Source organism: Periophthalmus magnuspinnatus, chromosome 5 (genome assembly GCF_009829125.3).
Source record: "Periophthalmus magnuspinnatus isolate fPerMag1 chromosome 5, fPerMag1.2.pri, whole genome shotgun sequence".
In the NCBI taxonomy this organism is placed as follows: domain Eukaryota; kingdom Metazoa; phylum Chordata; class Actinopteri; order Gobiiformes; family Gobiidae; genus Periophthalmus; species Periophthalmus magnuspinnatus.
Window position 1 is genome coordinate 33,981,426 of NC_047130.1, and position 24,251 is coordinate 34,005,676.

Here is a 24,251-nt window from a genome sequence, read left to right on the forward strand (position 1 = left end):
ACTTTGCCTCGTGATACACTACAGTCGTAGAAGTAGTTGTACCTCTGTGTTGTAGTAGTAGTAGCAGTAGTACGTCTGTATTGTAGTAGTAGTAGTACTAGTACCTCTGTGTAATAACCGTAGTGCTAGTAGTAGCAGTAGAACTAGTACCTCTGTGTAGTAATAGTAGTAGTAGTAGTAGTAGTAGTAGTAGTAGTAGTAGCACCTCTGTGTAGTAGTTGTCCCCGATGTCTTTATACGCTGATGCGATGGAGGCTTGGACTGCCTGGATCCAGGCCTGTCTCAGCTTCTCCGACTCGGCCTGAAGCATACAGCTCCTGCAACCACAACATTAGACACAACATTATTGTGTCTGAAGATAAAACATAAAATTGAGGAAAATAAACATTCTTTTTGCAGCTTGTTCCAGCCCTAAACAGATAAAATAAATATAACAAACTGTGATGGAAAAGAACTTTACAACAACAAGTAAAGAACTAAATATTCAGTAAGAATCAACGTCTCTGTTTATATGAAAAAGTCAGAAATCAAATCTACCAGTGACAGCTCCCTATTCCACTGTTCATCTCAAATAGACCTGGAGTGGTGTTTTGTTTCATTCACACATGTTTAACACACAGACACTGCAGGCTGAGTTCTTCTCTCAAACAGAAAACACTCCATCATGTGATGTCATCATGTGGTGATACAGGAAGTGCTCCACTGTGTTTTTAAACTCCATACACCTTCACTAGAATCATTTGGATCATTTCAGCCCTGGAATTGCCAATCTCGAACTAAAGGTAAAAGGAGCTGTTAACTTGAAAACTACCACTTCATGACATCAAAAGCTGGAACAGAGCATTTTCAGCTTTGGAGATATAGACAGACTAATAATCAAGTGTTACTCAAAGATGTGTGAATGAAACAAAACACAACTACAGGTATGTTTTTGAGGAGGGAACAGCATTGGAACATAGAGATCACAGGGGTCAGAGGTCAGTTTGTGTGAAAAAGAACCTTTAAATGAATAAAATAAAAACTTAAATCTTGGACTCACTTTGTGGGTGAAACGACTTCGAAGCAGAACCTCCTCTCATTGTCCTCAGAGGGTTTGACTGAACAGAGCCTGAGGTCATCCACCACCACTGTCACAGAGTCCTAAGGAGAACACAGAAAGGTCATAAAGAGTCCTATGGGGAAAACCGAAGAGATTACAGAAAGTCCTAAGGAGAACACAGAAGAGATCACAGAGTCCTAAGGAGAACACAGAAGAGATCACAACGAAGAGATATTATTATTATTAATAATAATAATAATAATAATAATAATAATAATAATAATAATAATAAAATACATATTACATCAGTTCACCTTTAGTTTCTTCTGGTAGACCAGCTGACTGTTCTGTATAGAGAACCAGCGCCTGTAGGACACACATTCGACCAGAGCCATCAGTCCTAACTTGGGGTCCCCCAGGGTTCCTAAGGGGTTCCCAAGGGTTATTAAATGATCACCCAGGGCTCTTAAAGGGTCCCCAACGCACACACCCACACACACAATCTCACACACGCAGACACACACACCCGTACACCCCCACGCATGCATACTCTCAAACACACACAGACTCACACATAAACAGACACACACGGACACGCATACACAAAGATTCTGTGGTTATCAATAGTAAGACAATGTAAACTCACACACACACATATACATATATATATACACACATATACATATACATATATATATATACACATATATACATACACACATTATATATATACATATATATATATATATATATATAAGGCAGTGCCGTGACCTGTTCCACGTCTTAAACGCATTGCTGGCTCGTTTAAACAGGTAACCCTCCATCACCACTCCGTTGGGCGCATCCACATTAAACTCCAGCTTTGGATCATCGTACGAGAAATCCTAAAGACACAAAACACAGATGTGACAAAGAGACAACGTCCTCCTCTGTCTCTGTGTGTCTGCGTCTGTGTGTCTGTATCTGCATCTGAGTCTGCACCTGTGTCTGCATCCGAGTCTGTGTCTGCGTCTCTGTGTCTGTGGTAGTAATTTTTTTTTAGTAGTATTTATTTTATTCAGTCATTACATTCAAAATCAAACATTATTAAACTTGTATAAGGTTGTAAATAACATTTCTTTCATGATCGAAGGGTTTAGGCTGAAGTAAAAAATGCTTATAATGCCCAACCTAACCTAACATTTTAATAACAACACACAGGAATTCAAAGAAAAGCAGCATCAGTTCTACAACATATTACTCAATATGTAAACAAAAGAAAACCTACAAACCATGACAGTTCACAGGAATCATTCCTGAGTCCTGTAATTTCTGTAATTTTCTAAAGTAATGTTTTGTACCTCTTTTTAAATGTTTCTATTGTGTAGGATCTTTTTAATTTATCATTAAGGTTATTCCACACACTAACTCCTCGAACAGAAATACAGTGACGTTTTTACTGGTTCTAGTCTTAATTTTTTTTAATATACCTGTTCTTCGAAGATATTGACTCTCTCTCTGTTCGAACATCTGTAAACAAGGGGGGAGCTTATGATTAGATATCTGTTAGATCATTACGGCTGTGCTCAAATCAACAAGACCATTTTAGCTAACTTTGTCTGAAGAACACTAATGTGCACTTTCCAATTAAGTTTTTCATCAATATGAATACCTATGAATTTGGTCGCAGTTCAATTTCCATGTCATTTAATTTAACATTAGTTGGGCAGTCAATTGTTCTATTCCCAAAGATAATATATTTTATTTTATTAGGTTCATTGAAAGTTTATTAATATCAAACCACAGTTTTATTTGCTAAGGTCATTTTCTACTGTATGTATAAGATTTGGTAGATTCTTTCCCGAGCAACAGATGCTCATGTCATCAGCAAACAAAATACAGCTCAGATTGTCCTTTGCCTCACAGACATCATTTATGTACATAATAAATAATTTGGGTCATAAAACAGAGCCCTGCGGAACACCATGCGTAATTTTTCCTGCAGAATTTATATCACTTATATGTACATACTGAGGTTCATTCAGAAGATAGCTTTCCAGCCAGCTGAGAGCAATTCCTCTGATACTGTCGTAATGCTGGTGCAGGTGGGACCAAAAAGTGCAGAACTCGGGGCAAGTTTACAGTGTTTATTTACAGTTTGTGAAATGTCAGACAAGTACAGGTTAGACCGGCGAGGGGCGAGGTGCCGGCTGCGAGCCAGAGTCTGGGAATGTGTCGCGGAGAGCAGGGGCAGGAGCAGGGAGTAACCAGAACCAGAGCGGGAGACAGGAACAGAGACGGAGCCAGGGGCAACGGAGGCAGGGAGCGGGAATCAGAGCAGGAAGCGGGGTGCAAGGACAAGACAAGGGGGTGGAGACAGAGGTCGCTGGTGTGGATGGGCTTAACCTGGGAAACATGAAAAGTCCGGTGGATACGGAGAGATGGGGGCAGTTGCAACTGAATGGCGGACGGATTGATGATTTTGGTAATCTTGAACGGACCAAGAAAAGGGGGGGACAGTTTGCGGGAGTCAGTCTTTAATGGGACGGTCTTGGACGAAAGCCACACCATTTAGTACTTGGGAGCCAGGACGCGGTAACGATCCGCCACCGCCTTAGTGCGTGCCCCTGCTCGGAGGAGTGCAGTCCTGGTTTTTCTCCAGACCCTGCGGCAGAACTGGAGGTGATGCTGGACGGAGGGAACTGCCAGGTCCCTCTCTTCTGTGGGAAAGAGCGGGGTCTGATACCCGAAGGAGATCTGGAACAGAGACATGCCTGTGGCCGAGCTCACCAGGGAATTATGGGCATACTCAATCCAGGGTAGGTAGGAGCTCCAGGCCACGGGGTTCGCGGAGACCACACACACCGTAGGGCAGATTCAAGGTCCTGGTTGGCCCACTCGGTCTGTCCATTGGATTGCGGGTGAAAGCCGGACGTGAGGCTGACCGTTGCACCCAGACCCTCGCAGAAGGTGCGCCACACCTGGGACGTGAACTGGGTGCCCTGGTCCGACATGATGTCCACGGGGATGCCATGGAGATGGAAGACATGGTTGGTGAGTTAGTCAGCTGTTTCTTTGGCAGTCGGGAGCTTGGGTAGAGCAATGAAGTGGGCGGCCTTGGAGAAGCGGTCAACCGCAGTGAGGATTACCGTGTTTCCCTGGGATGGAGTAAGGCCAGTGACGAAGTCCACCGCCACGTGGGACCAAGGCCGCCTTGGGACTACAAGAGAGAGTAAAAGACCAGAGGGTGGTGAGTGGGAGGCATTAGCCCGGGCACATACCTGGCAAGCCGACATGTAGGCCCGAGTGTCCCTGTCCATGGTGGGCCACCAGAAGTGTCGCTTAAGCGGAGAGAGGGAACAATTGGCACCGAGATGGCAAGCGAATTTGGAGCCGTGGACCCACTCAAGCACTTGAGAATGGATAGTTAGGGACAAAAAGTTTACCAGGTGGGCCGTTGGTTTGGGCCTCCCGGACCATGTCCTCAATCTCCCAATGGACGGCAGCTACAACACAGGAGGAGAGAATGATGGTTTCGGCGGAGGCGGAGTTCTCTTCCAACGTAAACTGGCGGGAAAGGGCATCGGGCTTGACATTCCGGGATGGTAAGTAAGGGTGAAATTAAAGCGACTAAAGAACAGGGACCAGTGGGCTTGATGAGAGTTGAGGCGTTTAGTTGATTGTATATATTCAAGATTCTTGTGGTTCGTCCACACCACAAATGGCTGCTCCGCCCCCTCAAGCCAGTGGCGCCCCTCCTCCAAGGCGAGTTTGACCGCTAAGAGCTCCCGGTCCCCCACATCGTAGTCGGCCTCGGCCAGGGACAGACGGCGGGAGAAGAAGGCACAGGGGAAAAGGCGATTATGGGGGTCAAACCTCTGGGACAGGACGGCCCCCACTCCCTTGTCCAAAGCATCCACCTCCACGATAAATTGACGCGAGGGGTCAGGTTGGTGAAGAATGGGGGCGGAGGTAAACAGGCTCTTTAACTTCTCAAAGGCGGATTGTGCTTCTGCGGACCAGGTGAACTGTAACAAAGGAGAGGTCAGTTTAGTAAGAGGGGAGATGACTCAACTGAAATCTCGTATGAACCGTCTATAGAAGTTAGCAAAGCCAATAAACCGCTGGACCTGCTTGCGATTGACGGGGACCGGCCAATCAGTGACTGCCTGGATTTTTGCTGGATCTGCCTTCATCTGGCCCCGCCCCACAATGAAACCCAAAAAACTGACCTCTTCAGCGTGGAATTCGCACTTCTCTGCTTTTACGTATAGTTTGTTCTCCAGGAGACGTTGCAGGACCTGACGTATGTGGTGCCGATGTTCCTGCGGGGACTGGGAAAAAAATCAAGATATCGTCAAGGTATACAAAGACAAAACAATTTAGGAAATCACAGAGAACATCATTAATGAGAGCCTGGAACACCGCAGGGGCGTTGGTAAGGCCGAAGGGCATGACCAAGTACTCAAAGTGGCCCAGAGGGGTCTTAAAAGCCATCTTCCACTCGTCCCCCTCCCTTATGCGCACCAGGTGGTATGCGTTCTGTAGGTCACGTTTAGAGAATATGGTGGCCCCGTGGAGGGGAGTGAAGGCTGAATAAAGAAGAGGTAGAGGATATTTGTTCTTCACAGTAATGTTGTTGAGACCCCGGTAATCAATGCAGGGACGCAAGGACTTGTCCTTCTTGGCCACAAAGAAAAACCCCGCACCCACCGGGGAGGAAGACGGACGGATGATACCGGCGACCAGGGAATCTCGGATATACTCCTCCATTGTTTCTTGTTCGGGCTTGGACAGATTATAAAGCCAGATCAATTGCAGTCGTACGGGCGGTGAGGGGGTAGTGAAAGTGCTCGACTCTTGCTAAAAACTTCCCGGAGGTTGTGGTACTACGCTGGGACAGAAGAGAGGTTCGGGATGTCCGGAGACGGACCGGAAGTGGAGCTGGCTTTCCACTAAGCACTGTGACAGGTGGGGCTCCACCCTGACACCTTTCCCCGGACCCAATCAAAGACAGGGTTATGAGTCCGTAACCAGGGGTAACCCAAAACCAATGGAGAGGAGGAGGTGGAGAGGACGTGAAAACGTCGGGTCTCACAATGGTTACTGGATAAAACCAGTGTAACGGGTTCCATGATGTGCGTCACACGAGCAAGGAAATGCCCATTAAGAGCCTGGGCACTGAGGGGGTGTTCCAGGACCTCAAGCTTAATTCCGAGTTGTTCCGCTAACTGCACATCAATAAAATCCTCCTCTGCCCCGGAATCGACGAGGGCTAAGACAGGTAAGGTGTCCGAGCGTACACACAGAGTGGCGTCCAGCCGCAGTCTATTATTCCTCTCTGGGATGCGAGGCTGACCCACCAGTACTCCCAGTGCTACTGGTGGGCACCCCCTTTTGGCCGAACTGGGCAGGTGGCAATAAAATGTCCTCGTTCGCCACAATAGAGACATTCCCCCACTAGGTGGCGCTGCCGTCGACGCTCCTCGGCTGACTAAATGGTTCGGTCAAGCTGCATAGGTTCCTCAGGGGGCGGCGGGGCGGAACATGTCTCATGCTGGACTGGAGCCCAACGTCTCTCCCTCCGGCACGCCTGTAGCCGATTATCAATCCTATTAGCCAAAGTAATAAGGGCACTTAAATTGGAGGGCTCAGGAAACCAGCTCGTCCTTTAAGTGTTTGTTAAGCCCCTTTAGAAAGGCAGCCCGTAGCGCAGTCCAGTCCACCTCCGCAGCATACGTCCAGAGGGAGTAACCAGAACCGGAGTGGGAGACAGGGGCAACGGAGGCAGGGAGCGGGAACCAGAGCAGGAAGCGAAGTGCAAACCAGGGTCCAGGACAAGACAAGGTGGTGGAGACAAGACAGACAATACCGGAGCAGGAACACGGGGTCAGGAACAGAGCCAGAGGTAGAGGAGCTGGGACGGTCCAGGGAGCAGGAATCTGAGGGCAGCAAAAATCCAATCAGCATCAAAAAGGTAACAAAAGAGTACAAAAGACAAGCAGGAATAGTCACGTTTGACACGCGGACGATCTGGCACCGAGTGTCTGGTCCTGGCTCCTCTTATCCACGGCAGGTGGCGTTGATTGCGCTGATGGGATGCAGGTGTATGCGGGAGGAGCCAGGAACTCCGCCCAGCTCCAGGTTCAGGCAGGTGAAGGAGGGGAAAAGCAAACAGGAATACAACACAGGAGGCAGAAAATGCGTGCATCGTGACAAATACCATATTTTTCCATTTGTTTTAAAAGTAGTGCATGATCAATGATGTCAAAGCTTTGTTAAGATCTATAAATATACCTACAGTGTATTCTTTATTGTCTATTGCTGTAGATATCTTCTCCACAAGCTCCATGATGGACACTGAAGTAGAAGTCTTGGCCTAAAGCCATATTGATTATCACCAAGTAAATCAATAAAATTATCCAATCTTGACACAAAACGTTTTTCTAAAATTTTGGAAAATTGTGGCAGAAGAGATATAGGTCTATAGTAGGTAAACTGGTGTCTATCACCACTTTTGAAGATGGGAATTACTTTGGCTATTTTCAATTATATTCTATTTTGTCTGGACCAGCTCTATACTCTTCATCGGGTCCTCGAGGGCTCATGGGAGTATGCCCAACCAGTCCACATGTGTTTTGTGGATCTGGAGAAGGCATTCGACCGTGTCCCTCGTGGTGCCCTTTGGGGGGTGCTCTGGGAGTATGGGGTCCGGGGCTCTTTGCTAAGGGCTGTCCGGTCCCTGTATGACCGGAGCAGGAGCTGTGTTCGCATTGCCGGCAGTAAGTCAGACCTGTTCCCGGTGCATGTTGGACTCCGCCAGGGCTGCCCTTTGTCACCGGTTCTGTTCATTATATTTATGGACAGAATTTCTAGGCGCAGCCAGGGGCCGGAGGGGGCCTGGTTTGGGAACCACAGGATTTCATCTCTGCTGTTTGCAGATGATGTTGTCCTGATGGCTTCTTCAAGCCAGGACCTGCAGCAGGCACTGGGGCGGTTTGCAGCCGAGTGTGAAGTGGCTGGGATGAGAATCAGCTCCTCCAAATCCGAGGCCATGGTTCTCGACCGGAAAAAGGTGGTTTGCTCTCTCCGGGTGGGTGGTGAGTCTCTGCCCCAAGTGGAGGAGTTCAAGTATCTCGGGGTCTTGTTCACGAGTGAGGGAAGGATGGAGCGGGAGATTGACAGGCGGATCGGTGCAGCGTCTGCAGTGATGCGGTCGCTGTATCGGTCCGTTGTGGTAAAGAAGGAGCTGAGCCGGAAGGCCAATCTACGTTCCTACCCTCACCTATGGTCATGAGCTCTGGGTAATGACCGAAAGGACAAGATCGCGGATACAAGCGGCTGAAATGGGTTTCCTCCGCAGAGTGGAGCTCCTCACCCTATCCCCTTAGGGATAGGGTGAGGAGCTCGGTCACACGGGAGGAGCTCGGAGTAGAGCCGCTGCTCCTACACGTTGAGAGGAACCAGTTGAGGTGGCTCGGGCATCTGCTCAGGATGCCTCCTGGACGCCTCCCTAGGGAGGTGTTCTGGACATGTCCCACCGGGAGGAGGCCCCGGGGAAGACCCAGGACACGCTGGAGGGACTATGTCTCTCGGCTGGCCTGGGAACGCCTTGGGGTCCCACCGGAGGAGCTGGAGGACGTGTCCGGGGTGAGGGAAGTCTGGGAGTCCCTGCTTAGACTGCTGCCCCCGCGACCCGGCTCCGGATAAGCGGAAGAAAATGGATGGATGGATGGATTCTATTTTGTTTGGAAAAGTGTCTACTAAAAACACTTGATTGCAGATATATATAAACGGTGCGGCAATGCAGTTAATGATGTTCTTTACCAAATCCATATCAATATAAAAAAAATCAGTTGACCTTTTGTTTTGTAATTTATTAACAATTCCAATAATTTAATTTTCATCTGCGCAACTTATAAATAATGGATTTTGCTGTATATATTTTACAGCTGATCCATGTGACCCTGTTGATTCTGTTTGCTAATGTAGGTTCAGCATTTATAAAGAAGTCGGTAAATGCATTTGCCATTTCACTTGAGCCATTTACAATAACATTATTATCCTTCATAAAATAATCTTAATATTTTCCAAGTCCCTTGAATATTATTTTTTTTGCTCTTTTAATAGTGTTTGGAAATAATACTTCTTATTCGATCTAATTATCAGCTTGTTTTTATATTTCTTGTATGTGTATTCTGCTTCTTTAGTTCTGTGTTGTAGGTAAAATCTATACAATTTATTTTTCCTTTTTACATGCATTTACAATTCCATTCGTAATCCAAGGACTATTTAGTCTGTTTTTGTGTTCAATTGCACATCTGAGGGGACAATGCTAATCATAGACTGTAGTTTAAGTAGACAAAAATGCATCAAAAGCCATGTCGAGGTCCGCAGAAGCATAACCCGTTGGTTTTATAATAAGTGGAAATAGATTATTACTATATATACCTGAAATAAAGTCTGTTGTTTTTGTATTTGTTTGGGGATTCAAAAGATTAACATTAAAATCACCACAGACAATATGAACCTTTCTTGAATTAGTAAACAGGGCATCAATTTTTTGGGTGACATTGTCAACACATGATCAGGGTGATCTATACAGGAAACTAACAATTGCATTTTTGATTTCTCTAAATTTATTTCGACAGTCAAGCACTCCATGACTCCATCTATAGCAACTGTTTTACTCTTAATTACGTTACCTTTAAATTCTACATCCACGTACATTGCAACTCCCCCACCTTTCTTATTAGGCCTGTTTAATGTAAACAGCTCATAGCCTTTCATCTCAACATCACAACCCTTATCAGCAATTGTCTAACGTGCTCCTTAATATTGTTATAGTTTTTGTATAAGTATATTTAGAAACTCATCATTACTTAGAGCCATTTATTTGTTATTAACCTTACCCTCGTTACCCTATAACAGACACATAGACACACACGTCCACACAAGTCCTTTTTTTCCTCTCTGTTCATTTTTCTCTCCAATGTAAAGCAGTACAAAGTCTCCAAACCATGGTTATCCAAGTAACTTTCCCTCTGTCCAACAAAAAAAGAAATATACAAACATTAATCCATCCACTAGTTCTCCTTTGTTTATCCACAACGTCACTACTCAGTTAATAGTTTCCACATGCAGCCAGTAGCATTCTTTTCCTCCCTCTAAACAAGTCAATGTTCAAGCTTGTCTTGATTATTGATATTACTTGAACTGTTTAATGTCTTTAAGATCCCTTACCAGTAACACTTTTGCTTGCTCCGGTGTGGGTCCATTCAGTTGTATGTAGACTTTGCAATTTCTCATCCACGTTGCTCTGATCTAGTTATTTCTCCTCAGGATGCAGGCTTCTTGGGCCATTTCCACCATTTTCTTTGTGAGATGTTCGTTCACATACACCTCAGATCCCGTTTACCTTTTTGCCTTGTTGCAGAAGATTTATGGTTTACAAATCGTAAGATGATTGCAGGCTTTGCCTGGTCCCTTCTCGGAAGAGTATGACATGCTGCAATACTTCTTTCATCCAGATGTATGTCTTTTCCCGCAAAAAATGCAGAACTTGCCTTTCCAAAGTCTGCAGATTTGTGAGCTTAGTCAGCTGTTAAGTCACTTTTGCAACATTCTGAGTGACTTACGGATTTCCTCCATGTCGTCTTCGGTTTGAACATTTGTCGTCACGTTCTTCAGAGGCATCTCTCACGTTTCCCTTTGTTTTATTTGGTAGATAAAACAAGTTTTTACTATTTGTTTGCAAGAGCAGCATTTGTTTGCAAGAGCAGCAGTACAGGGTACATCAGTACAGGGTACATCTTGTCATGACGTCTGCATTTGAGTGTGTGTCTGAGTCTGCGTCTGTGAGTCTGCGTCTGTGTGCCTGCAACTGACTCTGCATCTGAGTCTGTGAGTCTGCATCTGTGTCGGTGTCTGCATCTGAGTCTGTGTGTCTGTATCTGCATGACTGTACACATGTGGATAAAATTGTTGGTACCCTTCGGTTAATGAAAGAAAAACTCACAATGGTCACAGAAATAATTTGAATCTGACAAAATTATAAATAAAAAATTTCTGAAATTTAACCAATAAAAGTCAGACATTGCTTTTCAACCATGCTTCAACAGAATTATAAAAAAAATAAAAATAAACTCATGATACAGGCCTGAACAAAAATGATAGTACCCTTAACTTAATATTTTGTTGCACAACCTTTTGAGGCAATCACTGCAATCAAACGATTACTGTAACTGTCAGTGAGACTTCTGGACCTCTCAGGAGGTATTTTGGCCCACTCCTCATGAGGAAACTGCTCCACTTGTCTCAGGTTTGAAGGGTGCCTTTTCCAGACAGCATGTTTCAGCTCCTCCCAAAGACGCTCAATAGGATTTAGGTCAGGGCTCATAGAAGGCCACTTTAGAATAGTCCAGTGTTTTCCTCTTAGTCATTCTTGGGTGTTTTAGCTCTGTGTTTTGGGTCATTGTCCTGTTGCAAGACCCATGAGCTGTGATTGAGACCAAGCTTTCTGACACTGGCCAGCACATTTCTCTCTAGAATCCCTTGATAGTCTTGAGATTACACTGTACCCTGCACAGAGTCAAGACACCCTGTGCCAGATGCAGCAAAGCAGCCCCAGAACATAACAGAGCCTCCTCCATGTTTCACAATAGGGACAGTACTCTTTTCTTGATATGCTTCATTTTTCGGTCTGTGAACACAGATCTGATGTGCCTTGGCAAAATGTTCCATTTTTGTCTCATCTCTCCATAGGACATTCTCCCAGAAGCTTTGTGGCTTGTCAACATGTAGTTTGGCAAATTCCAATCTGGCATTTTTATGATTTGTTTTCAACAATGGTGTCCGCTGCGGAAGCAATAGGCCCTGTACAATGCCCTGTACGATGAGTACATGGGCGAAGCAGTCTGTTTTCACGAAGTTGCACGCGAAGCCCCCTGTCACCCCCTGCACAGACTCCTGTATCCTAGCAACCCATGCCATAGGCATGGGATATGCATATTTGTTCTTGCTAGCATGTCAGCGTCAACATTGAGTCAATGGGCGAGGCCGAAGCGCTCATGTCCCTAAACACACTCCTGGCATCGAGCCCTATCCATTTGGCAAGTCATGCCAAACAAAATGCCCCGTGACACTCCGGAAGTCGGCCATCTTGGATTGAAAATTCCAAATTGCAATTTCAGCATTTTCGCTCATGTCACATTTTAATCAACTCCACTGAATGGGATCCACTGGCAGGGCTGAAAATCACTGTACGTCATCTAGACAAGAGGTGCATCAAAAGTTATCCAATTTATGATGATGCCTGTCATGGTTTGCATGCCGCGAAGCCGCAAAATTCTTTTTTTTTTATTTTCACATGTCTAAATATGCTCCCCTCTCGGGATACAAAATCCGATTGGGCTCAAATTTGAATTAGTCATAAAACATTTGAGCCTAAACATACTCATTGTCAAATAATCAAAATTTGCACATTAGCGCCCCCTACAGAATAACAAATATATTTGTATGGATGACCGAAAAATTCCATTGGGTCCTCCCAATCAATAAAGTAAATGAATTTATTTAAAAGGGACAATGCACATTAATAAACACCAGTAAAAATACACGAGTAAATGTGCCGAAGTTAGCTGCACAGCTAATTTTCATTCGCAGTCCCTCAACATCTAAAACGAGACAAGAGACAGAACAACACAAACAACAATCAAACAACTCCACAGATCACAAAAAATTCACACTCCATACGGTCTAAGTGCGTATGTGGCTAAAGTGCTTCCAGTAATTTTAAAGTGCTGTAGTGTTCTCATAAATAAGTTAATTTAGTTTAAAGCCAGTTCAGTCCAGATATGTTAGTCGCCTCCTGCCGCTCAGAGACGACCAAGACACTGGAGTTTACAGAGCACCCTCAGGTCCTAAAACATTCATACATATATACATATTTAAATATTAACAGTAAAAACCAGTAACAGCATAAATTGCCGGGTACATGTATGCGGTGCATGCCTACATGCGTACATGTATGCATGCACCGCACAACAACAACAGTAATCAGACTCATGTTTTCTTTTGCACCGTGTTGCCATGGCAATGCGCCAAACTGCCAATGTTATCCTAATAGGAACATTTTCCCATTCATCCGAAAAAATATTACTTTCATGGAATATTGTGAAAATTGGCACAGTACTCTTCATGTCATCCTGATCAAAAAAGTCAATTGGAACCATGTCATATTTTTCACTGGGTTGCCATGGCGATGCGCAAAACAGCCCATGTTATCCTAATGGGAAAATGTCCTAATTTTCGTACATTTCAAAGTCTTATAACAACTTATTACCTTCAATGAAGAACGTGAAATTTGTCAGTTATTCTTCAGGTCGTCCCGTCAAAAAAGTCTGGGGGCCAAGTATGCATTTTGCACAGTGTTGCCATGGCGATGCCTGGAAAAACCCATGTTTTTGCATTATATGCGTCAGCGCTTCCAATGTCTTTTGACTTTGTTTGATGGCAAGTGCAGCCCAAAGCCCCAATAAAACAGAGGCAAGTGGCGCTCAGCTCCGTCCACAAGGAGTGCCAGGTCGGCCGAGTGTGAATCATGGCCCACAAGGCCCTTCGATGCCGCTTCCAGCTTTAATTTATTATTACTTTTGTCAGATTAAAGTTATTTCTGTGATCCGTGCTTTTCATTCATTAACCGAAGGGTACCAACAATTTTGTCCACATCTGTATTCTCCATAGGACTACATGTGTTGGCGTGAAGTCCTGGTTTGGTTCTTGTTTAACCTTGAAGAACTCACCTGCATCAGTGTCTACAGACGTGTCCGTGGAGCAGAGACGAAAAAACAGAGAGAAAGAGAGGAGAGGGGGATGGAGAGAGAGAGGAGAGAGAAAAAAGAACAGGGAGACAGAGGAGAGAAAAAGATAGAGAGAGCAGAGCGAAAGAGAGGAGAGAGAAAGAGAGAGCGAGAAAGAGAGAGAAGCAAGAAAGGAGAAAGAGAGAGAGAAAGAGGAGAGAGAAAAAGAGTTTAATGTCGTACTGTGGAATATTCCAAGCAAAACAACATCTCTATGCAGCACCTTAAATAAATCATAAAAATTAAATAACTGCAAAGGGTAAAACATGTCAAGGAGTCAACCTGTGAAATCATATGAGCCATAAGGAGATGTGCAGCTGATGTCATCAACACCCTGGAGGTGTAACGCTAACTGCAGGCATGGCTCACGACTTTAATCTGAGCTTTGTTTTAACACAATCTGATCATAAAGAGCTGACTTGTCTGAACTACAACAAGTGAGCTGTACTGTTAAAAAAGTCTCTCGCAAATAACATTACAGTCGCAAGCTAGCATTAGCATTAGCTAACAGTTTTTCAGTGAGTCACTCTCACCTTTTTGTTAAAAATGTTTGTGTTGTGTTTTGTGCATTATGTTTGTGTGTTGTGTTTTGTTTGTATTTTATGTTTGTGTGTTTTGTGTTTTTGTGTGTTGTGTTTGTGTGTTTTTGTACTCAGCGCCTGTCATCCACCATTGCCCCCACAGTGACGTGGGGAAAGTCGAGAGCTTTCAAAAAATGTACAATATGTCATTCTAATGTTATCGGATATATTGTTTTTGATACAAAATATTAGTATTTTTATTATGCCCGAGCCCCTACAAGGGTGTAGGGCCTATTGCTTCCGCAACGATGAATGCATTCTGTTTTCACAAAGTTGCTCGCGAAGCAACTTCACCCCTGCCCAGACTCCAGTATCGTAGCATGGGATATGCATATTTCTTCTTGCTAGCATGTCAACATCAACACTGAGTCAATGGGCGAAAACACTCCTGGCAGGGCTAAAAATCACTGTACATCATCTAGACAAGTGGGGCATCAAAAGTTATCCAATTTATGATGATGCCTACCATGGATTGCGTGTGGTGAAGCCGCAAAATTTTATCGGAATTTGTGGAATTTTCACATGTCAAAATTTTAAATCGGACTTCGCATTTGCAAACGGGAGCCCCTTTGCACATGCGAAGTCCGATTTAACTTAAATTAGAAACATTTGTAAAACTTTGTGGCCTAAACGTACTCATTATGATAGAAACTAAATTGGCGCAATAGCGCCCCCTACAGAATAGCTAATATATTTGTATGGAGGACCAATAATTTAGCTTTCCCAAATGTTACCAAATTTGACACAAAATTCCATTGGGTCATCCCAATCAAGAAAGTTTTGCATCGTGTTGCCATGGCGATGTGCCAAGCTGTCAATGTTATCCTAATGGAAATAGTCCAAAATTTCCCATTCATCAGAAAAAAATATTAGTTTCATGGAATAATGCGAAAATTGGCACAATGACTCTTAATATCATCCTGATCAAAAAAGTCAATTGGAACCATGTCATATTTTACACTGGGTTGCCAGGCGATGCGCAAAAAAGCCCATGTTATCCTAATGAGAAAATTTCCTAATTTTCGTACATTTCTTATGTCTTATAACGACTTATTACCTTCAGTGACGAACATAAAATTTGGCACAGTGATTCTTCAGGTAGTTTCCGTCAAAAAAGTTGGGGGTCCAAGTTTGTATTTTGCACAGTGTTGCCATGGCGATGCCTGGAAAAAAACATGTTTTTGCATTTTCTGCATCAGCGCTTCTAGTGTCTTTTGACTTGTTTGGTGCCAAATGCAGCCCAAAGCCACAATAAAACAGAGGCAAGTGGCACGTCAGCACCACCCAGAGGGAGTGCTGGGTTGGCCGAGTGCGAAGCACAGCCTGAGAGGGCCGTTCGATGCTGCTTGCGGCTTTAATTTTTTTTTGTTTTTGCTAAAAATATTATTTAGCCCCGAACCCCTACAGGATGTAAGGCCTATTGCTTCTGCAGGGATGAGTGATGGACGAAGTGAGCAACTTCAAGCATGCAATGCCGCAGGCACGGGACATATTTATTACTGCTAAAATTAATGGATATCAATGGGAGGTCACAAACAAACTCAGCTATCTTGGATTGAAAATTCCGAAATGCAAAGTCAGCATTTTCACTGACCTCGCCTTTTAATCAACTCTTCTGAAGGGGCTTCACCAGCAGGAAAATCACTGTATATCATCTAGACAAGTGGTGCATCAAATGTTATCCAATTTATCTTGATATGTATCACAGTTTCCGTGCGGCAAAGCCCCCAAATTCCATCAGAATTTTAGCGATTTTCAAATGTCAAAATTTGCTCCCGTTTGCACATACAAAGTCCGATTTCACTCAATTTCTAATCAGTTGTAAAACTTTCTTGCCTAATTCTACTGTTTGTGAAAGAATAAAATTGGTGTGGTAGCACCCCTTACAGAATATCAAATACATTTGTATGGAGGCCTGAAATTTTAGTTTTCCCAAATGTTATGACATTTGACACAAAATTCCATTGGGTCATCCCAATCAATAAAGTCAATCAGATTCATGTTGTTGTTCACATCGTGTTGCCATAGCGATGCGCCAAACTGCCAATGTTATCCTAATGGGAATGATTCCAAATGTTCCCATTCATCAGAAAAATATTAGTTTCATGGAATAATGTTAAATTTGGCATCAAGACTCTTCATGTCATCCCGATCCAAAAAGTCAAATGGCCCCATGTCATATCTTTCACTGGGTTGCCTTGGCGATGCGTGAAAGAGCCTATGTAATCCTAATGGGAAAATTTACAAATTCTCATACATTTTTCTCAAGTCTCATAAGAACTTATCAGTGTCATTGAAGAACATCAAATTTGGCACACTGACTCTTCGAGTCATCCCTGTCAAAAATGTCCAGGGGGCCAACTTTGTATTTAGCACGGTGTTGCCATGGCAATGCCTGGGAAAAAAACATGTTTTTACATTTTGTGCATCAGTCCTTCCAGTCTGTGTAGACTTTTTTTAATGACAAGTACAGCCCAAAGCAGCAATAACATGGAGAAAACTGGCACATTAGCTCCTCCAGTAGGGAGTGCCGGGTTGGCCGAGTGTGAGGCCAGCCCGTCTTTAAGTAGGCCCAAGCCCCTACAGGGGCGTAGGGCCTATTGCTTTTGCAACGATGAGCAAAGCCCATGCACTCATCGCTGCATGCGACGAAGCCACAAAATTCCATTGGAATTCCAAATGTCAAAATTTACTCCCATTTCCGCATAAAAAGTCCGATTGGGATAAAATTGGAATCAGTTGTAAAACTTTCTTGCCTAATTCTACTGTTTGTGAAATAAATAAATTGGCGCGATAACGCCCCCCTACACATCCTAATAGGAAATTTTCCCAAATTTTCCTGTCCATCAGAAAAATATTAGTTTCATGGAATAATGTGAAATTTGGCACTATGACTCTTCATGTCATCCAAATCAAAAAAGTCAAATAGAACAATGTCATATCTATCACTGGGTTGCCATGGCAATGTGCAAAGTCAAAGTCTTATAACTTCTTAGCTTCATTGAGGAATGTGAAATTTGGCACAGTGATTCTTCAGGTCGTCCCCCTCCAAAAAAAGGAGGCCAATGTATTTTGCATGGTGTTGCCATGGCGATGTCTGGAAAAAAAAACATGTTTTTGCATTTTGTGCATCAGTCATAATCTTTTGACTTTGTTTGGTGCCAAGTGCAGCCGCAATAAAACGGAGGCAAGTGGCGCGTCAGCGTCACCCTTAGGGAGTGCCGAGTCAACCGGGTGCGAAGCGGGGGGGCGTATTGTGTATTGTGTTTGCGTGTTTTTGTGTGTTTGTATGTTTGTATGTGTTTTACACTCACTCTTTGTTGAATCAGGGCATGTTTATGCTCCATTTCTCTCTTCTCCATGGCAGAGTCAATCACCAGCTGATCCAGCTGCACAAAAACAATTATTTAAAGCTACACTATGAAACTTTTCATCACCTGGTCTCCTGCACTTCTGTAGTTTTAATGTGTGTCTGTGTATGTGCCTCTGTGTGTGTGTGTGTGTGTGTTTGTGGTGTAAGGGGTTGATGGGGTAGATGCCCTCCCATCCTCCAGTCCTCCTGCGTCCCTGTGTCAGATGCCCTCCCGTCCTCCTGTGCCCCTGCGTCAGGTGCCCTCCTGTCCTCCTGTGTCAGTTGCCCGCCCTACTGTGTCCTGTGTGAGAGCCCTCCCGTCCTCCTGAGTTGCTGACCTGTCCGGCGAGCTTGTTCATGGTTGGGTGAATCTCGTCTAAGATGCTGTGTCCCTGCTGGAAAAGAGAGTACTGAGCTCTCATGAACGACAGCATCTGCACAAACAAATCCAGAAAATACAATTAAACATATAAAATTAAAAATATATATATACAACATACATTTAAACAAACAAAATAATCAAATATACAACATACAATTAAACATACAAACAAAACAAACAAATACACAACATACAATTAAACATACAAACAATACAAACAAATATACAATATACAATTAAACATATAAACAAAAATATGAAATATATAAGAAGAAAAAATATAGAACATATAAAATATATAAACAGATTAAACAGAGAACGGGGACATACCTGAGCTCCATGATCTGAAGCTCCTCTTCAGACACACACTGGAGGTGTGTTTTGTCTCACACACGTATGAGTAACACTTTATTATTTATTATTTATCTATTTATTTATTATTAGTCTGTAACATCTCCGACATGGAACGTTTTTTGTTGTGTTTTTTTCAGTTTGAGAGAAAAGTTTGTATGTTAAAGGCTCTCACCCCGCATCCAGGATCTCAAACTTCTTCTTGGCCTGAAGAACATTTATCTGTAAGAAAACACAAATGTATAAATGTTTACACAAAATGCATAAATGCATAACACAAATGTGTTCACACATGTATGAACTTATTACTCCGATCTAGACTCCACAGAATGTGCCACAGAAACAGCAAGAGCTGAGATCTGTCACTGGGCAAAATGTTTCAGAGTGAAGACATTTGGCTGCTCATCCAAGAGGCTTCTAGTTTCTGGTCAGATTAATTGCTGGACACTGCCTTATATCTGTATGAAGGGAGGAGCTAACTACACTGAAGCTGAAAGCTAACACACCTGTTTGCACACCTGTAGAGCTAAAACAGGACAACAGGGAATCTGAACCTAGAAGGAAAGGTGTAACTATTCCTGTGTCTGACAAATTTCAGAGAATTTTCAGACAGTATCAGATTCCAGTCTATTTCAAACCTACAAACACTTTAAGACAGAAACTGGTTCACCCAAAGGACAAAACCCCGAGCCATAAACAATGTAATGTGGCCTACTCCATTCAATGTAGTGAAGAGTGCAGTGAGCGGTACATTGGAGTAACTAAACAGCCACTCTATAAGAGAATGTAGCCAAAACCGTCAAGAGAGCTCCTCCGGAACCCCAGTCTGCCGTACATCTCCATCTCAGACACTAACCACTTCTTTGAAGATAGCGAGGTTCAGATCTGAGCCAGAGAAAAGAAATGATTTGAGAGGGGAGTTAAATAAGCTATTTTTGATCATCTATCTCCCATCTATAACTCCACCCTCAGACACCAAAGCAAACAACGGAAACAAAGAGAGCAATGGGCTAGCCAGGATGCTAATAACCAGTATGCCAATAGGTGTAAGGGTACCCATTAGGGGAGTGAATGATTATGCTGATTACGACTCAGATACAGTTCACTAGCCAAGAAACAGAAACAGTAAACAAACAGAAACTGTAAAACAAACTGTAAACATTAGCTGTGTTAGCTTCAGTGTAGTTAGCTCCTTCTTCAGACAGATATAAGGCAGTGTCCAGCAGTAATCTGACCAGAGCTGAAGAAGCGTCTTCGATGAGCAAAACATCTTTACTCTGAAACTTTAGTCCAGTGACAGATTTGAGTGTTTCTTTTACTCTGGCTCACACTTGAGCAGATACTTTTCAAACTTCACCCAGAAACAGATAATTATTTTTGTTTAAGACTGTTTAAATGAACTGGTTCTTTTGTGTAAAGGTGCTGTTCTGCAGTACGTCCTACTGGATAGAACATTTAAGCACATGACAATGGGGAAAATTAATTGTCAAAAAAGCAAATTTATATATAGTTATGTTTAAAAAAAACAGTCATCCAGCCACTCCCACATACACACAGACACACACACATAAGTTCAAGAAATAATTTATATACAATATTAGACTTTTTATCATAATTTGGCACTTCTAAGCTCTAGCTGTCAATGTGTGGTCAGAGGAGAGGATCAGAGGAAAGGGTCAGCGGAGCAGAGGATCAGATGGTGCAGATGATCAGAGTGTGTGAGGTTCATACGGTGCAGAGAATCAGAGGATGCAAAGTGTACAGAGGATGCAGAGTGTGCAGAGGATGCAAGTTGTGCAGAAGCTGCAGAGTGTGAAGAGGATGTAGAGTGTGCAGAGGATGCAGAATGTAGTGATGGTGCAGAGGATGCAGAGGGTGCAGGCGGGGCAGAGGATGCAGGTGGGGCAGAGGATGCAGGTGGGGCAGAGGATCACCTGCAGCACATAGTCCAGGGCGATGTGTCGGAAGCTCTTCCTGCTGAGCACCAGGGCCTGACTTGCCTCTTCTGCTTCGTGGGGCTTGTTCTTTGGGGCCTGGGCATTCTTGACCTGAGCCAACTCCATGTCGTCTCTGACCCGGTCAAACTGCTTCTTCGTGTCTTTAAACTTACGCACGTCTCTGACCAGACCACAAAACAAACATCTGTATCACACAAACTGACCCCTGTGAGCTCTATGTTATAATGCTCCTCCTCAAAAACAACTAACCCTAACCCTAACCTGGAGTTGTGTTTTGTTTCATTCCCACATCAGAATCAGAATACTTTTATTGCCATCGTCTTGAACATAGTTCACAAACTAGGAACTTACTGCAGTGATAAAGTGCAACATAACTGAATAAATACAAATACAAATAAGGGCATACACAGAGTAAAAAAAACAACAACATATGCTTAAAATACTTAAAGGTAGAAAATATATACAACAGCAGCATCAAAACAGTTGCAAACATGGCTTATTAAAGTGACTGGTATATAAGTGTCCAGTTTTGTGCAGATATTATAAAGTGTTCATGAGAGAAACGGCAGAGGGGAAGAAACTGTTCTTATGACGAGAGGTACTGGTCCCAATGGACTGCAGCCTCCTGCCAGAGGGAAGTGGCTCAAATAGTCCATGTCCAGGGTGAGAATTGTCAGCTGCTATACGGCCTGCTCGCCTCCGAGTCCTGGAGACGTACTGGTCCTGTAGAGATGGAAGGCTGCAGCCAATCACATTCTCAGCAGAGTGCACAATGTGCTGCAGTCTCAGTCTGTCCCTGGCAGTGGCCCCAGCGAACCACACAGTGATGGAGGAGGTGAGGAGGTGGACTAAATAATGGCCGTGTAGAACTGCACCATCATCTGAACCGGCAGCTTAGCTTTCCTCAGCTGCCACAGGAAGAACATCCTCTACTGGGGTTTCTTGATGAGGGGGCTGATGGTCAGCTCCAACTTGAGTTCCTGAGAGATGTATGTGCCCAGGAAGCGGAAGGAGTCCACAGTGATGATGGGGGAGTCCATCAGGGTGAGGGGGGCTGTGACTTTCCTGAAGTCCACAATAATTTCCACTATCGTGTAGGTGTTGAGCTCCAGGTTGTTGCTGCTGCACCAGAACACCATCTGGTCCACCTCCCTCCTGTAGGCAGACTCATCGCCGTCCGAGATGAGCCCGATGAGGGTGGTGTCATCCGCAAACTTAACCAGTTTGACGGAGTTGTGGCTGGAGGTGCAGCATGTTTGAGTAACATGTTACAAAATGCTCTGTTCCACCTTGTGATGTCATGAAGTAGTAGTTTTCAAGTCAACAATTTTTGTTACCCTTTAGTTCAGTAGAGATTGGCAGTTCCAGGGCTGAAAATCCAATATGATTCTAGTGAAGGTGTATGGAGTTTAAAAACACAGTGGAGCACTTCCTGTATTACCACATGATGACTAAACATGCGTGAATGAAACAAAACACAACTCAAGGTCTGTTTTGTGAGGAGGAAACATTAGAACAGATCAGAGACATGTGGGACAGGTCATGTGACGCAGGTTAAAGTCACATGAGGAACTTCCTCCACAAACAAACCTCCTCTTTTATTCTACATAACCCTGTGTGTCAGATGCCCTCCCTGTGTGTCAGATGCCCTCTCTGCTTGTTCTGAAATGTGATTCTTGTTTGGGTTTGTCAGCTCAGATTTCAGTCTTTGTTTCTTCTGGTTTAAATGTGACTTTTGTGTCTTTGTTTCTTCTGGTTTAAATGTGAATTGAACATAATCATGTAAAATTTAATTTCAAATTTTGTTAGTTTGTCACAAAAATCACAACTTCAAATTTTCCCAAATGATTCAGGCCTAAATTTTCACAAAAACATTTAAGATTTGACAGAAAGACTTTTTCATTTTGTTGAAGTTTATACTGTGACTTCCTATTTGGACACAGAAGCAGGTGTGACATAACAACATAAACATAAACAAAAGGCAAACCGTGTCTGAACTACACAATTATTCTGACTAGACTCAAATAAAAGATGACATCTTTGTTCAGTGACATTTAAAGTGGCAGTGTCAGAGGCATCAGGTTTACATATAGACTACTGTATTTTTATACTTTTCTTCATAGACTGCCACTCAACTGAAGTAAAACTATGACAAATATTTAGCTCAGGGACAATCCACCAAACAAGGTCAGAGTTATGACTGTAGTTCTATAAACTCACTCTTTGATGAAGGTGTGTATCTGTTGTTTGATGGATCTCTGTGCCTGGTCAAACAGGATCTGAAACAAAACACAAAAACATGGAAACATTTTAGACACAGCCAAAAACTGTAAACTTTACTCTCACAGCACACTCTGCCTGTGTTAAACTAGTGTTTCATGTGTAGTGATGGTCTCTCACCACAAGATAGCGTTGTACACCCTCAGTCTAAACAGCTCCATCAGAATGAATATATATATATATATATTATATATATATATATATATAGATAGATAGATAGAGATATATAGATAGAGATAGATAGAGATATATAGATAGAGATAGATAGAGATATATAGATAGAGATAGAAAGAGATATATAGATAGAGATAGATAGAGATAGATATATAGATAGAGATAGATAGAGATCGATATATAGATATATAGATAGATAGATATATAGATATATAGATAGATAGATAGATAGATAGATATAGATATATAGATAGATAGATATAGATATATAGGAGTGGCTACAGTAGACATCTCAGTCCAGAAAGTGCAGTACAGGAACAGCAAAGATACTATAGAATCCTCAATCTCCTGGGACCCAAATGTGGAACAAGGATGATATGTATATAAAAAATGGGATTACAGCCTTTATGACGATCACCACTCACACACGTATGCACAGGTGAGCGAAGTGTCTTGCTAAAGGGCAGTATGACAGTGTGAATGGACAATGTCAACGGCCTACAGCAGGCTTCTAACCACCAACCCTCTTGTTATGGGTCAGATCAAGCGTTTGGGTTGATGGTCAATATTTGATCATGTATTGGAGATGAGTTTATTAGGTTAAGGATACTGATGCTAATGCTAGCTAGCTTGTGAATGTAATGTTATTTGAGAGGGACTTGTTAACGACACAGATCAGCTCACCTGTTGGAGTTCAGATGAGTCAGCTCTTTATGGTCAGATTGTGTTAAAATCAAACTCAGATTAACAGAGCTTCAGACAGAGCAGTGCCTACAGTAAGCATCACACCCCTAGAAAATGATGAGATCAGCTGTAAAGTATCAATACGTTAGGATCAGTCTGTAGAAAGTGAGTCCATGTAAAGTCCCCAGAAATCATGTAAACCAGTGTGTGATTATGGGCGGATATTTATCACACTGTGGAAATAGAAATGGACCCGGTTTAAAGTTCAGAGATGAGCAGAACTGAAGAAGCGGTAGAACTGAAGAAACGGCAGAACTGAAGAAACGGCTTGGAGGAGCAGCCAAACGTCTTCACTCCTCCAACTTTTTGTCCAGTGACAGATTTAACTTTGGCTTTTACTGAAGATGAGTTATTTCAGTTTAATGTTAATGTTAGGGTTAATGTTAATGTTAATGTTAATGTTAAAGTTAGGGTTAAAGTTAATGTTAAAGTTAGGGTTAAAGTTAATGTTAAGGTTAATGTTAATATATTAGGGTTAGAATAGGAAGAGTTGTAATTATGTCAAAGTCGAATGTGAGGGTCCAAGATGTCATGTTCCACTCTGTATGTGG

The 24,251-nt window shown here is 43.1% G+C and overlaps 1 protein-coding gene across 2 annotated transcripts in view; it reads right to left on the reverse strand.

The window, feature by feature from the left end:
- LOC117371655 (arf-GAP with coiled-coil, ANK repeat and PH domain-containing protein 3-like) overlaps positions 1-24,251 on the reverse strand; it is a 53,661-nt gene that overhangs the window by 29,360 nt on the left and 50 nt on the right. For both annotated transcript variants that reach the window (XR_008648694.1, XM_055221616.1), the window contains exons 2-10: positions 22,723-22,781; positions 20,479-20,662; positions 18,722-18,766; positions 18,150-18,245; positions 17,774-17,848; positions 1,811-1,923; positions 1,354-1,405; positions 1,040-1,140; positions 206-317 (exon numbers count right to left, since the gene is read on the reverse strand). Coding sequence is in view for 1 of the 2 variants with exons in the window: in XM_055221616.1 (XP_055077591.1) it covers positions 206-317; positions 1,040-1,140; positions 1,354-1,405; positions 1,811-1,923; positions 17,774-17,848; positions 18,150-18,245; positions 18,722-18,766; positions 20,479-20,662; positions 22,723-22,781 (837 nt within the window). In the remaining variant the exon portion in view is untranslated. The remainder of the gene's footprint in view (positions 1-205; positions 318-1,039; positions 1,141-1,353; positions 1,406-1,810; positions 1,924-17,773; positions 17,849-18,149; positions 18,246-18,721; positions 18,767-20,478; positions 20,663-22,722; positions 22,782-24,251) is intronic.